This window comes from Phyllostomus hastatus, unplaced genomic scaffold, assembly GCF_019186645.2.
Source record: "Phyllostomus hastatus isolate PE091 unplaced genomic scaffold, TTU_PhHast_1.1 phas_scaffold_345, whole genome shotgun sequence".
Taxonomy (NCBI): Eukaryota; Metazoa; Chordata; class Mammalia; order Chiroptera; family Phyllostomidae; genus Phyllostomus; species Phyllostomus hastatus.
Window position 1 is genome coordinate 32,224,528 of NW_025334024.1, and position 14,241 is coordinate 32,238,768.

The 14,241-nt window shown below is 59.6% G+C and overlaps 1 protein-coding gene across 1 annotated transcript; it reads right to left on the reverse strand.

Moving 5' to 3' along the window:
• Positions 1-5,209: 5,209 nt before the first annotated feature.
• On the reverse strand, positions 5,210-13,919 carry DBNDD1 (dysbindin domain containing 1). The gene is made up of 4 exons (XM_045819000.1): positions 13,793-13,919; positions 7,673-7,828; positions 7,239-7,391; positions 5,210-6,292 (listed from the first exon to the last, which is right to left on the reverse strand). The coding sequence occupies exons 1-4, from the start codon at positions 13,821-13,823 to the stop codon at positions 6,135-6,137; spliced, it is 498 nt and encodes a 165-aa protein (XP_045674956.1). The 5' UTR covers positions 13,824-13,919; the 3' UTR covers positions 5,210-6,134.
• Between the last annotated feature and the right edge of the window lie 322 nt (positions 13,920-14,241).

Consider the following 14,241-nt stretch of genomic DNA (forward strand, 5'->3'; position numbering starts at 1 on the left):
GCACGGCTGAGGGCAGGGGGCCCTGGGCGTCGCGTCTAGCTGTTCGTTCCTCTTCTGCCTCTTACTCCGTGGGGTTCGGTTTTATTTATTTTTTATTTTTTTAGTGTTTTTTTAAAATATATTTTATTGATTATGCTATTACAGTTGTCCCATTCCCATCGCCCTTCAGTCCCCTCCACCCTGCACACCCTCTCCCACCCACATTCCTCCCTTTAGTTCATGTCCATGGGTCATAATTTCTTTAGCTTCTACATTTCCCTTACTAATCTTACCCTCCTCCTGTCTACTTTCTACCTGCCATCTATGCTACTTATTCTCCATACCTTTTCCCCTTCTCTCCTCCTCCCACTCCCCTGTTGCTAACCCTCCATGTGATCTCCATTTCTGTGGCTCTGTTCCTGTTCTAGTTGATTGCTTAGTTGTTTTTTTTTTGTTTTAGGTGTGGTTGTTAATGATTGTGAGTTTGCTGTCATTACCCTATGCATGTTTTTTATCTTCTTTTTCTTAGATAAGTCCCTTTAACTTGACCTTATCTGAGAAGCACTTTATCTGCCCTTCCATTCTAAATGAAAGCTTTGCTGGATAGAGCAATCTTGGATGTAGGTCTTTGCCTTTCATGACTTGGAATACTTTCCAGCCCCTTCTTGCCTGCAAGGTCTCTTTTGAGAAATCAGCTGACGGTCTGATGGGAACTCCTTTGCAGATTTCTGTCCCCTTATCTCTTGCTGCTTCTAGGGTTCTCTCCCTAATTTTAATCTTGGCTAATGTAATTATGATGTGCCTTCGTGTGTTCCTCCTCGGGTCCAACTTCTTTGGGACTCTCTGAGCTTCCTGGACTTCCTGGAAGTCTATTTCCTTTGCCAGATTGGGGAAGTTCTTATTATTTGTTTAAATAACTCTTCCACTTGTTGTTCTTCCCCTTCCCCTTCTGGTACTCCTATAATTCGAATGTTGGAATGTTTAAAGATGTCCTGGAGGTTCCTAAGCCTCTCCTCATTTTTTTGAATTCTTATTTCTCCATTCTTTTCTGTTTGATTGTTTCTTCCTTCTGGTCCACTCTATTGTTTTGAGTCCTAGTTTCCTTCCTATCACTATTGGTTTCCTGTGCATTTTCCTTCATTTCTCTTATCGTACGTAGCCTTCATTTTTTCATCTAATTTGTGACTAAAGTCACCCAGTTCTGTGAGCTTCCTGATCACCAGTGCTTTGAACTGTGCATCTGATAGGTTGGCTATCTCTTGGTCACTTAAAAGTATTGGCTCTGGCCCTGGTTGGTGTAGCTCAGTGGATTGAGTGCGGGCTGCAAACCAAAGGGTTACTAGTTTGATTCCCAGTTAGGGCACATGCCTGGGTTGCAGGCCAGGTCCCCAGTACGGGGCATGGGAGAGGCAACCACACATTGATATTTCTCTCCTTCTCTTCCCTCCTCTATAAAAATGAATAAATAAAATCTTTTTTAAAAAAGTATTGGCTCTGGGGCTTTAATTTATACTTCCATTTGAGCCTTTTTTTTGGCAGGGGTGGGGCCTGTGGGGGTCTGGTCGTGCCTGTTACGTTGAGGGGCGGAGCCTTAGATGTTCTCCAGGGCCGGGCAACCCAGTTGCTGGGTTGTGACGTTGTATGTGTGTGGGGCGGGGTCCCAGAGGAAACAATGGCGCTTGCTCCTCTGTCCATCGGATTTCAGTCCCTTCCGCCGCTTCGCCCAAGCTAACTGGGCTCTTCTGGTGCTAATACCTGTGTGGGTGGGCTTGTGTACGTTCCAGGACCCCGTGGGTCTCTCCAACACACTCTCCTGTGAGGCTGGGAGTCTCCCTGCGCCTCAAGCCACACAGGTGTTTTCGGTCAGTGTCCCGAGGTTCTGTTTCCCTACGCTGGGACCCTGGGTTGTGCAGTCTGTCTCACTGCCCGATGTCGCCTGGTTTATCTGTACACGAATGTGGCCCGGACAGCCCACCAGGAGGCCGGACCCGTGGTGGTGGGCTGGTTCCTAGGACATGCGGGTCCCCTGCTGAAGGCCAGTCCCTTGCCCCTAGTGTGTCTGCGGTGGGGCTTGAGGCCACCTCCCCTGCTCCACCCGGGGCCTCTGGGCCAGAGTGCTCTGCCACACTGTCTGCAGCCAGAGGTCACATGGGCCTGATGTGTTCCAGGGATGCCATGGTCTAGAACCTGTTGGAAGATGCTTTGGTGGGTGGGTGGGCAGAGGGCCTGTTGATTCCCAGTGGGGTCTGGACACCAGCCACCTGATGCCACAGGTTTGGCATTAAACATGCCTCTCTCCTGAGCTTTGGACCTGGCCACATGGCTACTCTAGAACTTCCTCAGGACGGGCAGAATGTAGGGGTCTCCCCTCCTCCCACAGTCATGGAGAGACAAATGGTCACAGTGGCTGAGGTTGGTATGGGACACTCCAGGGCAGCCCCTGGAGGGGGCGGGGCTCTGCCCCTTGCAGCTGCCCATCATCCCCCAGGACAGGGGCTCCAGAGAGCGGCAGCTGTACGCTCACCAGTGGCAGTTGGGCTGAGTGTGCACCGTGCTGGGGGCCAGGAGGCTGGGCAGCTGTTCTTTGGACAGGTCACCATGGGGGCCCAGCACCTTGAGGAAAGGCACACAGAGCACCGACACCAAGGTAGAGGGTGGAGACCCCAGTGGGGGACTCTGCACAGCCGAGTCCTACGAGGCTCGCCCTTGACTCCTCCCCAGCTTCCAGGCTGTGCAGTTCGGGATGAGTGAAAAGCTGGGCCAGGTGCCCTTCAATTCTACCCCACCCGGCCACTTGGCGAGGTGCTGGCAAGGAAGCTGCACAGCGAGGCCACTGCCCAGCTTGAGATGAGGAAGCGAGGCGCCTCATGGGCTGCGCCCACAGCAGATGCTGGGCGCACTCACACTGTGCCTGGAGCAGGGGAAGGTCAGTGTGGCTGGGTCCTGGGTGGGGCGGAGTGGAGCCCTTCCGAGCTGCCTGACGGGCAGTGGTAGGCGGCGGGTGGGCAAGCGGCCGCTGGTTGGGAGGTGCTGGAGAAGGGTGTAGTGGAGCCGGGGCCCTGGCCCCTCCTGCAGAGGTCCGCCCACGAGGAGTTGGTGGAGGAGGACACGTCCCTCCCTGAAGGGTTGAAGAGCTGGCACGAGGGGCAGGAGGAGGGGGGCGTGGAGCTCCGCGGGCAGGAGTGGAAGGCTTGGCACTCTGCTTTGGAAACAGCTTCTAAGATCCTCAGAACACAAGCGAACATTCTGACCACTGCAGGAGGGCCTCTCAGCTGGGGGCACGCTGACCCGCCCTGGCACCCTGTTCCCAGGTCGTGTGTCTTCCTGAGTGGGGCCTGAGTGCAGGAGCCTCTGGTGAGGTGGGCGGTGGGGGCATTTGGTGGGGACATGCCTTGGGCGTGAGGTCTTGCCAGTAGTCTTAATTGCCCCAAAGAGAGGAGGCTTTGGTTTGGATGAGAGTCCTCAAGGTTTGGTGAGCGAGCAGAGTGAAGGAAACACTACGCCAGTTACCAAGGGAAACCGTTGGGTCTTGAAGGAGCATTTGGGTTGGCGGAAGGCCCGTCAGTGGCGCGGAGGAATTGCAACACCTCCCACAGGTGGGCAGGTGAACCAGTGGTGGGTGGTGGAGTCGTGGGGGACGCAGCCAGGTTCCCAGCTCCAGCTCTCTGGGTACAGTGGGCTCAGTTTCCTTCCCCCTGGCTGGAATCACCAAGAGAGTGGCTGCTCAGGGCTGGGGGAGGGGGGGCTGTCGCTGCTCTGCCTGCACCTCCTTCCTGGCACTGGGCAGCTGCTGGCCGCGAGGGAAGCGGTGGGTCTGAGCTGCGGGTCTCTGGGGCCTGGTCTGGTGGGTCCTGGGCAGCGGGGGGCCCCGGCACACAGCCCGAGAGCCATGGCAGGAATGGGCTGAGCTGTCCCATCTTGGTGGGTGGGTGGCCAGGTGGGTCACCTGGGACACCTGTCCTTCCCCTGCTACAAGGGGTCCACTCACAGCCCCCACATGCCCACCACACAGCCTGGCCAAGACCAGCCTGGGACTCGGCTTTAAATTTTCCAGATCGTGTGATACATTTGCCTCAGAAACAGCTCTGGCTGGTGTGGCTCAGTGGGTTGTGCATCACCCTGCGAACTGAAAGGTCACTGTTTCAATTCCTGGTCAAGGCACATGCCTGAGGTGTGGGTTTGGTTTCCAGTTGGGGCGTCTACCAGAGGCAACCAATGGATGTTTTTCTCCCCCTTTCTCCCTCCCTTCCCCCACCTCTAAAAATAAAGTGGGGAAATTTTTAAATAAATAAAATAGAATTTCCAACTTGGGACAAACACGTTCAACTTCTGTTGCTTGTAAAACATACACTGTTGCATTTTTTGTTTCTAAGGACCGCCCTGTAGTTCAGCCTCCATTAGCTGGGGTGCTTGGGGTCCTGCAGGGTCCTGTTTGGGGCTCCCTCTGTGGAGGTGGGGGTGCCCCCCTCAATGCAGGAAGGGCCTGCCTGTGGCACCAGAGCCTAGGAGCACAGCCCTTTCCTGGGGTTCAGGGCACAAGCCCCCGAAGTCCCTGCTGCTGCACCTCGTGTTAGCACGCTCTCCTCTGCCCCTTCCTTTACCCTCCCTCTCCCATCCAGGCAGTCATGCCCCCAGCACACCCTCCAGGAGCTTTGAGTCAGCTCCTAAGCTTGTGGACAGAGGATACCTGGCCTTGAACCTTCTGTTAGCGGCGCAGGGTTCAAGGAACCACCTGGCACATGTCTGGGGCCTGTTCTCTGGGCCCTTGGTTCACAGATTGATTAAAACAGTTGGTGTTCCAGCCTCATCCTTGGCCTTCTGCTCACAGGCGAGGGTCCTCCCTGCTGCTCTGGGCCTGGAGCTCCCAGGAACATACCCTGGGCTGGGATGAGGCTCTCCAGGGACCGCCAGTGTCTCCTGGGCCTCTGTGGGGGCAGGATCTTCACCAGATGACGAGAGATCCAGGACACCTGACGTGTGACCCAAATAAGCCATGATGCTCTCCAGAGTGCATCACTGCAGAGTCCCTGTGGCTTCCCTGAGAAAACAGCGCCCCCTGGTGTGTGCCCCGGAGCTCTGGTCACAGAGGAGGAGAGTGGTCGGGCCCTAGGACCTGTGGTGTTTTGACCCCACTTCCTGTAATTAGCTCTGCAGTAGCAGCAGTGAGGGTGGGCACTGGGAGGAAGGCCCGGTGGGTGGGCCAGCTGCCTTCAGAGGGCTGGGTCGTGAGTGGCATTCTTGCCTGTGTGGGGTGAGCGCCCCCAGTCACACGTGGAGGGAGCAGGCAGAGTCTGTGCGCTCACTCAGGCCCCTTTCCCCGGGGACTTGCCGCTGCTGCGCAAAGGGAGCCCACGAGCCCACCCGGGGCTCCTGCGGAAGAGCAGGCTCCTGCCCCCAGACACGGCTTGGGGGCCGAGGTCAGGGCAGGTTTGTGTCGGCACAGACGGCAGGCTCACGCGTTTATTGTGAACCCAGTCTCGGGCCTGCAGGCAGGCTGGAAGCCCATTCTGTTTCTTAGCACATGAAAAGCAGCGTTCAGAGCAGCTGAGCCTAGTGCCCCGGAATTGGGGGGCCGGGGCTGTGCCCAGGTCGCCCCCACATCCCCAACTGCCTCGGGCCGGGATGCCAGCTGGTGATGCGGGCGGGGATGGGCAGGAGGTGACCCCGTCAGTTGGAGACTGGCATGCAGTGTTGGAACTCCGAGCTAAGGAGGGTTGGCCCAGATGTCTTGCAGGGACCAGGACAGGCAGGGTCTCAGGGCCTGGGTCAGTGCTGGGTGGTAGGAGGGGACAGAATGGACATCCAGGTGGCAATTTTCAGGACCGACTCCACCATTTACTTGGCTGGACCCCAGGGGGTTTGCAGAGCCCTTTTCATTGCTCAGGTCCCCTGTCACCTGGTATCCACATGGGAATCTTGTGACAGATGAGCACCAGTCCTGCAGACAGAAGTTTCCAGAAGGCCCAGGCCACTCCCGTCTCATCCCTGGGCATTGTCAACCCTGATCCAGGGACCAGGAAGGAACTGGACGTAAGGCCACTGGGCTGTGCTTGTGTGAGATGCCTGAGGCCCCGACCCAGAGCCATAGGGAGTGGGCAGAGTGTCCACAGAGTCATGGCCTTGCACTCCCCCGCCTGGGCTCTGGGCCGGCTGGCCTAGTCCTCCTGGGGCCTCTCCACCGTGAGGAACGTGTCCACAGTCGCTGGCTGCCGCTCAGGGTCGCCAAGGGGCTGCTTCTCGCGGTTCTGCTCGGCCCTGGTCCTCGCCCAGGATGGGGATCTCAGGCAGCCGGCCCGGGGCAGCGGGTGCAGGCCTGGCAGGAACACGTAGGGTCAGCAGGGCCTGGGGTGTCTCCTGCAGCCACTGGGCTGGGTGCAGACCTCCCAAAAGGAGGTCCGGCCACACACTGGGTCCCATGGGTGCTTAGAAAATGTGAGTGCCAGGCCAGCAGCCATGAGGACGTATGGGCCTGGGTGTGGCCTGAGTGGGTAGCTGAGGCCCCACCTGGGGGGTCTGGCCCCAAGCAGATGGCCACCCCCATGGTCCCCAGGGTGCAGGTGGGGGTCTGAAAGCCCCCCCCCAGGCTCCCCTGCACAGGGTCTGAGCAAGGGGAGGAGGGTCCCTGGGCCCACACACCCCACTGGCTGCCGTGCAGTTTCTGAGGCCATTGGGGTCTTGGGTCAAGAACAGTGCTTCCCCAGGAGCCAAAGGCGGGGAACCGAGTCAGGCTGAGCTGAGGAGGGCCGGGGTGGGTGAAGGGCGCGCAGCCTGACTTGTAGTTAGACTCAGAATCAGTTGATCCTGCCTCCCGAGGCCTGTGGCTGCAGCCTTCTGCTGGTGTTTGAGAAGCATCGTGGAGTCGTGAGGACAGGAGGCAGGAGGAGAATGTGGATGCAGCAGTGCTGACTCAGTGCTGCCATGGTGGCCAGTACTCATTTAAATACACAATTGACCTGGCTGGCATAGCCCAGTGGATTGAGCGCGGGCTGCGAACCAAAGCATCGTAGGTTCGATTCCCAGTCAGGGTACATGCCTGGGTTGCAGGCTACGGCCCCCAGCAACCGCACATTGATGTTTCTCTCTCTCTTTCTCCCTCCCTTCCCTCTCTAAACATGAATAAATGAAATCTTAAAAATAAATAAATACATAATTGAGATGAAATTATTTTAAAAAATACAGGTTTGCAGGGAGCAGTGTTTGGAGACCTCGGGCCCTAGGACCTGCCCTTGTGGCCCAGTGTGGCCCAGCGCCAGCCTCACCTGCTGGGGAGTCACCGGCCAGGTTCTCGGCCAGGTTCTCCTCGTCGGAGTCAGCGAAGACCTCGGCCAGCTCCTGGTCGGACATGTCGGTCAGCTCGGTGAGGTCCAGGAGGTCAAAGTGCACCTCCAGGGAGGACACGCTGCTGAGGGGCTCTGGGGGCAGAGGGCGTGTCGTTGGCACAGTCCCTCCACACGCTGCCCCCCACGAGCCCCAGGGAGGAACCAGGGCTCTGGCTAAAGCCAAACATGGCCCTAATGAGAGGGAACAGCCAGCCCCCAACTCTGCTCCCACACTCAGGGCCAAATGCCTTCAGGGTCCCCCATTTATAGACAGTGCAGCTGAGGCCCAGCGAGCGGAAGCTCTAAGCCCAGGCTCCCCACACCCAGGAGTCAAAGCTCCCCAGGGGCAGGCCGGGCAGCCCCGCCGTACTCACGCCTCCTTTCCGTGACCTGCAGGAGCCCTGGTGCCGGAATTGGGATTCCCACCTCCTCCTCCTCCTCCTCGGCCACAGGCAAGTGGCAGCTGTCCCCTGTCCCGGGGGCTGGGGTGTCCAGGGCAGCCCGTGGCACCTCCACCTCCTTAACTATTTCTGCAAAAGACAGAATGTTCCCTGGGAGGGCGCATGGGGGCTCCTCACCCCCGGGACACAGGCAGGGAGGGCTGGGGGTGCTGGGCATTGATGAGGGTGCTTGGGTGGCCTTGGCCAAGATCCCAGACTTGGGGGCTGGGGGGCTTCTCCTCTCCCCGGGTGGCGCTCCCACACCCTGGCCCCGAGCGTCTGAGCTTCGATGCACACAGGCCATGCCAGTCTCTCGGGGCCATCTGCGCAGCCCGTCGCCTGTCTGTCCTCTGCGGACTGACCGCTGTGACAGAGCCTAGGTGGTCTGACCCCACCAGCGCCCTCTCTCATAGCGAGAGTCCGGGCAGCGGCAGGGAAGCCATGCAGACCCCTTCCCCACACACACACCTAGCTCCTGGGGGATCTGTCTTTCCGAGAATTTCTCACTTGTTTTTGGGAGAAAGTAGTTTCTCGTTTTCAACACTTTGTGTGTGTGTGTGTTTGAGATGAAAGTGGGGGGCCCCTTGGTGCTGTGCTTGGTGGAGACAGGACCACAAGAGCATTGGCCCCCATGCCTACCAGCTCCTCCTGCAGACTGTTCTGGAGTCTTGCCTTCACGTCCCCTGGCCACCGCCCCCCCCCCACCCCCGGCGCCAAGCAGGTAGGCTCCAGTGATGCAGCCCTGGTGCCCCTCCACAGTGCCCCGCGATGCTCTGGGAGTGCTGAGAGCCGGGCGTGGACGGAGCCTCGGGAGCAGCTGCCTCGAGTGTCGCGACGAGAGGGGCCCGGCTGGGGGGCCCAGCGCCAACAGCTGCCCCGGAGGGGTGGGCCTGTCCCCCTGACAGTGTGTTCAGCAGCCAGGATGCCGCCACAGGGGACGTGTGGGTCTGGAGGGCGCCTGCCGAGTGGGACATCGGCGGACAGTCCCGGAGCTTGACCGTCCAGGTGGGCAGCACCCTCCCTGGAGTGTGGTGGAGGGAAGGCAGGCCTGCTGGCTGGCACCCTGTCAAGCTTTGCACCCTACTCTCACACATGGGGCCTGGGCCAGCTGGATTGAGGGCTCAGGGGATCCGGTTTCCACCTCTGCCGCATTGGAGTGTGGCTGCTGAGCATCCTCCGAGGGTCGAGTTACACCCACCCCTGGCCTGGCAAGGACATCTTCCCGCCCAGAGGGCACGAGAGAGAGTTTGGATGCCGCTCTGGGCTAGCGGGTGGGGTCGAGGAAGCCCTTGGGGGTCTGCAGAGCATTTTGCTTTGTTTCCTCAAGGGGTGGGGCTCACACAGGGGTGCAAGTATGACGGGGTGGACTTGTGTCCTGGCCTGTGACACAATTCTGACACACTTCCACACACATGGCCCCTGGTGGTGGGTGGGTGACTGGGTGGGGGCTCCAGGTGGGTGCTGCCATCTGCCTAGAGATCCCATATGGAGTGGGACACTCTGGGGTAAGTGCCACAGTGACAGTGGCTCCTGGTGTCCTGTGTCCTAGCACTTCGTTTCTTAACCAGTGTCACAGCCAGCTAAGAGCACGGTTTGCTTGTCCCAGGCACAGAGGTCACAGCCACCAGCTGCTGGCCTCCACTCCCAGGTCCTGGCACAGGGCTGGAGATGGGCCAGAAGAGGGAGGACAGACCCCTGGCCTGCGCCTATGGGGACGCTGGAGTGTGTTCCCGGGGCCCACCTGCAGAGGTGGGCTTCTGGCAGACTGTGGGGCAGAGGCCAGGTGTCTGCTCACAGCTGCCCTGTCCCTGTCCCTCTGTCACTGGGTGGGGTCCCTCATCTGGACAAGAAAGCATTCATTCATTCATTTGTTTGTTCTTCAGAGGTTTCCTGAGTGCCCCCACTGTGTCTGGCGAGCCTGAACCAAGTAGATGGCCTCACCCTCTCAAGGGTGGGCAGTGCTGGGGAGGAATGGGGGCTGTTCTGTTGGGGGGTGGGGTCTGGAGGTGGGTGGGAGTTGTGCCCTTCTTGAGCGGAGCAAGGTGAGAACCAGGGGACACAGAGGCAGGCATCACTGCTACTGTGAGTGGCCTCAGGGAAGCCGCTGGAGGGTTGCAGCTGTGGGGGCTGCATCTGCTTGCACTTCTATGGGCTGTAATGGCAGGTGGCAAGGATAAAACCCACAGGTGCTGCCCACCTTCCTGCACAGGAGCTGAGATGGGGGGCGGGGCAGGGAGCCCGCAGGACCTCAGCGAGACAGCACACCCCTGCCCTACCCTGTGGGGAAAGAAGGTGGGACATCAATGTGCCTCTGTAGGTACTGGGGGCCTGGGGCCTGGCACAGCCCCGGTCCAGCCCCTGCGCCTCTTGCACTGACTGTAAGAAGCACATTTTATCAAATGCCAGCATCCTTGGGACAGCAAAGCATCTATGGTGTTAGAAAGTCAATGGAATAGTGTGTCTCTGGTTTTTGCATCTTTTCTGTTTCCCGTTGGCAGTGGCCTAGCCTGAGTCAAAGCTGTGGGGGAAAGAAGAAGCAGAAAACACACGTTCTGCTCTCAAGGGTACTGATCTTTGGGCTGGAAGAATGTGATGGAGATCAAGAGTCAGAATGCCAGTAAGGTGGTATGGCCGCAGTAGAAGACAGTCCCACTCTGAAAGGTGGAGCTGCTGCAGGGCCCAGCAACTCCACTGCCACCCTCAGACCCAGGAGGACTGGAAGCACACGTCCACACACACACTTGCACACGCGCGTCCACAGACGCCTCATCCACAGCAGGCAGAAGCAGACTCCAGCCCACACGTCCACCGACGGAGGACAGGTAAACAGAGCAGCGCCATCCGTCAGTGGAATGTGACTCAGCCCCGAAAAGGACAGAGCTCTGACTCCTGCAGCAACATGGACGAACCTTGAACACGTTATGGTGAGGGCAGGAGGCCAGATCAAAAGGCCACATGTTATGCCATCATTTGTGCAGATGCCCAAGCAGGCAGAGCTGTGGAGCACAGAAAACTACATCGAGAAGACCTGGGGAGCAGACTGGCAGCTGGGGCGTGTGTGGGGCACAGAGTAACAGCTCCTGGGCCCAGGGCTGCTTTTCGGGGCGATGAGAATATTCTAAACTTAGGTGCTGGGGATGGTTGCACCACCCGGTGAGCACAGATGCTCCTTAAGTTACAGTAGGGTTATATCCCAGTAAACTTGTCATAAGTCAGAAATGTTAAGTCAAAAGTGCATTTAACACACCTGACCTGCTGAACATAGTAGGTCAGCCCACCCTCCTCAGATGTGCCCTGAGGAGCACCCGTGTCCGCCTGCAGCCGCCTGGCACCACGAGAGACAGCGTCATGCCACTAGTCCAGGAGAAGGCTGGAACTCCACATTCAGAGTGCATCTACTGAGCGCGTATGGCTCTGATGCCACCGTGCAGTCAGAGTCACGCAGCTGACCCCTCAAGTTGGGGCCCATCTGTGCACCAATGACACGGAAATGTGCACTTTCAAAGGGTGGATTTCAGCCCCAGTGACATTTCTCAGTTTTTAAAAATCTTCAGTGGAAACAAAGGTTGGCTTTGGCTGGAGTTGGAGGGCAAAGCCAGGAGGTGTACCATTTGCTGTGCACCTACTGTGTGCCCGGCACCAGGCTCAGAGGCTGGAAGTAGGTGTGAGAAATGTGAGCTCCTGGACCTGGGCTTGGTCCTAGTGTACAGTAGGTGCACCATTTGTTGAATGAATGAGCCCAAGACGCCCTGCCACAGTGAGTAAGGGGCTGTGCGATCGGTCCGTCTGATACCTGGAGGATCAAGGGACAAACTCACAACAGGTCAGACCCCCTGCTGTTCCTGGGTCCCTGGAGAGTGGCTGTCTCAGCAGCAGGCGCGTGGTGGGGGGCTTGGCAGCCTGACTGAACCCCAAGCTGGCTGGGTCTCCCGGGGCAGGGCAGAGGCCAATGTGGGCTTCCCATGTCCCCAGAGAGGTAGGTTCTGGTTCCAGGCCCAGCACAGTTCCCCGTGGGGAGGCTGACGGGGTGCCACAGTGCCCCCCACCCAGGGCCAGCTGCTGATGTGAGCAGAACCGATAGGGTTACCTTGTGCTCTGTTGCTGACCTATTTTCCAGCACAGTGGTGCCGAGAACTTGGCCCAAATTTCAAGTTCCTGGCTATGTGCTCAGGGCCTCGCCCCTGCACTCACCCACAAGCAAAGGAAAGAACTAGTGAAGTGGATGAATGAATGCCGTAAAGAACACAATGGCTGCAGAGAGGGGCAGGTGGTCACAGAGGTGGGGCCCTGGCACCCCGTTTCCCAGCCCCTGTCCCCAGACCCATCACCCCTCCTGCCAGCCCTGTGCAGGCTCAGCCTCTCTTTCCCCCTGGGCTGGGCCACAACCCTGGCTTTCCAGAGGTAGCAGCTGGGGTCCTTCAAGAAATGTGCTCCCCCCCTTAACAGTTTCATCTCTGAGTCTGTAGCCTTTTGACAGTTAGGACATTGTTAATTTGTTTAGGTCCAAGGTGGGATTTTATGCTCCATAAAACCCTTACCTTTTAGAGAGAGTTTCAAAAATAATTGTGGATGAAATAGTCTAGATATGCTATCAATTACTGCTGGGTGAGTGGGCAGGAGGGGATCCTCTGTAGTTCCTTTTGTGTGTGTGCCACACTTTCCAAACACAGTTTACAAGAGCCGGTGAGCTGGGAGGACGCCAGTCACAGCCCTCACACGTGAGCTCTATGATCCCGTGGCCGCTGGCTGTGGGTCCCACAGTGCGGGCCTGAGCGCTGCCCCAGCCGAAGCGGCACCCGCACAGAACAGGCACCTGGTAAGCCCACGTCTATGCCCTGAGTGACTTGGTCTGAGGTTCCAGTAGGTGAGATTCTGCAAGTGAAGGGTCGCTCAGCTCCTGCACAGCCCTGTGGGGGGCCTGGGATTGTCTCCACGGGCGGGGCGCGTTGCCCATCTCTCCCCAGCCCTTGCTCTCCAAGCCCTGTCTTCAAATCCCCACCAAGCTGCCACTGGGAACTGTGTGGGGGTGGGGGGTGCCGGCCCGGGTCCTGGGACTGTCAGTTGTGAGAAAAGGCTGGATCCCTCCCACAAACGACAAAACAAAGGAAGCCGACACCCACTAGCCCCTGGGAGTGTGATGCCGGCAGGGAGGAGAACAAGGGCCCCCGGGCAGCGCAGTGGGATGAACAGCCCGGCAACTGGCTGCAGCTAACAGCATGGACCCACTGCTCCCGGACCCCTCCGGGCCAGCAGTGTGGTTCCAGGGGAAGCCACCAGAGCCGCTGGGGGACCCTCAGCGGGCCCCTGTGTGGCAGGGAGTGGCTCCCTGGAATGGAAGCCCCAGGAAACCAGGGATGCTCCTGGGGCCTGGTCAGGCGGGCTGAAGAGTCCTGCGTTTGCATCCTAGTTCTTGGGCGGATGGAAACCCTTTAGGAAAGGTCTTGAGAGGGGTTCCCACAGTTTTCCTCCCACTGTGGCAGGACGGTAAACGGGCTGCGAGGAGGGGTCACTCCGTGTAGACCTGCCCTCCCAGGCCACCAAGTCTAGTGGTCATCCCCCCAGACTCCGCAGGCGGTGCACCTCCGAGACCCATCTCAGTCTGGCGCCTGACAGGATTCCGGCCGCGCCCCCACCCACCCGAGTGCCCCAGAGCCGCTGCTGGGGCGAACAAAGCAGACGCGCGGCCGAGAGCTGCATCGCCCCCCACGCCTCGCCCACCCAGACCCCCAGCTCCGGCCCCGGCGCGCCCCATCCCCTGAACCCTGGATCCACAGCTCGGCTGGGAGGGGTTCAGGATGAAACTCTGGGCCACCCACCAAGGAGCACGACAGACACCGCTTCCGGGAGCGCCGAGGGGGGCGGGGACGCGGTCTGTGCGCCCCCCGCCCGGCGTCGGCAGCTCCCGGGAGGTGCCGCCAGCCTCGCGCAGACGGGACCCAGAGCAGCTGATGGTGTTCGCGGCCCTGGTGGCTGCGTGGGCCCAGGACCAGGGGCTGCGGCTCTGCTGCGGGAAAGGCGCAGCCCAGGGGCTCCTGGGGTTGGGTCCACACTCACCTCCCCGGCTGGCGCCCTCCGGGGGCTCCATGCAGCCGGTGGCGTCACCCGGCCCAGGCGGCCCTGCAGCGGCGGCGACGCGGCCAGGCTCCCGGCTCCCGGCTCCCGGCGCAGCGCATCGGGCAGCAGCCGGGGGGCCGCGGCGGCGGGGAGGAGCTCGTGGGGCGGGGCGCGCAGCTGCTCCGGGCCCGGGCCACCCCATCCTCCCTCCGCCCCGCAGCACAGGTGCGGCGCCGCCTGCCCCACGCGCGCCCCCTGTCGGACCCGGGCCTGCGGACCCCGCCCCCTGCAGACCCACCCGGACCTGGCCGCGGCCTTCCAGCCCGGTACGCACGCTCCTCCAGCAGTTGCACGGAGTTCCGTCTGTTTACTCACCCCCCAGATATTTATGGGGCTTCAGCTACGAGCCCGCGCTTCGCACAAGGAGAGGCAAAGGTGGAGCCTACAGC

Coding starts and splice junctions, on each gene's coding strand:
- DBNDD1 (XM_045819000.1), bottom strand. CDS start 13,823: ATGGAGCCCCCGGAGGGCGCCAGCCGGGGAG. Junction 7,829..13,792: donor GGAGGGCGCCAGCCGGGGAG/GTGAGTGTGGAC, acceptor TGTCTTTTGCAG/AAATAGTTAAGGAGGTGGAG. Junction 7,392..7,672: donor GCAGGTCACGGAAAGGAGGC/GTGAGTACGGCG, acceptor CTCTGCCCCCAG/AGCCCCTCAGCAGCGTGTCC.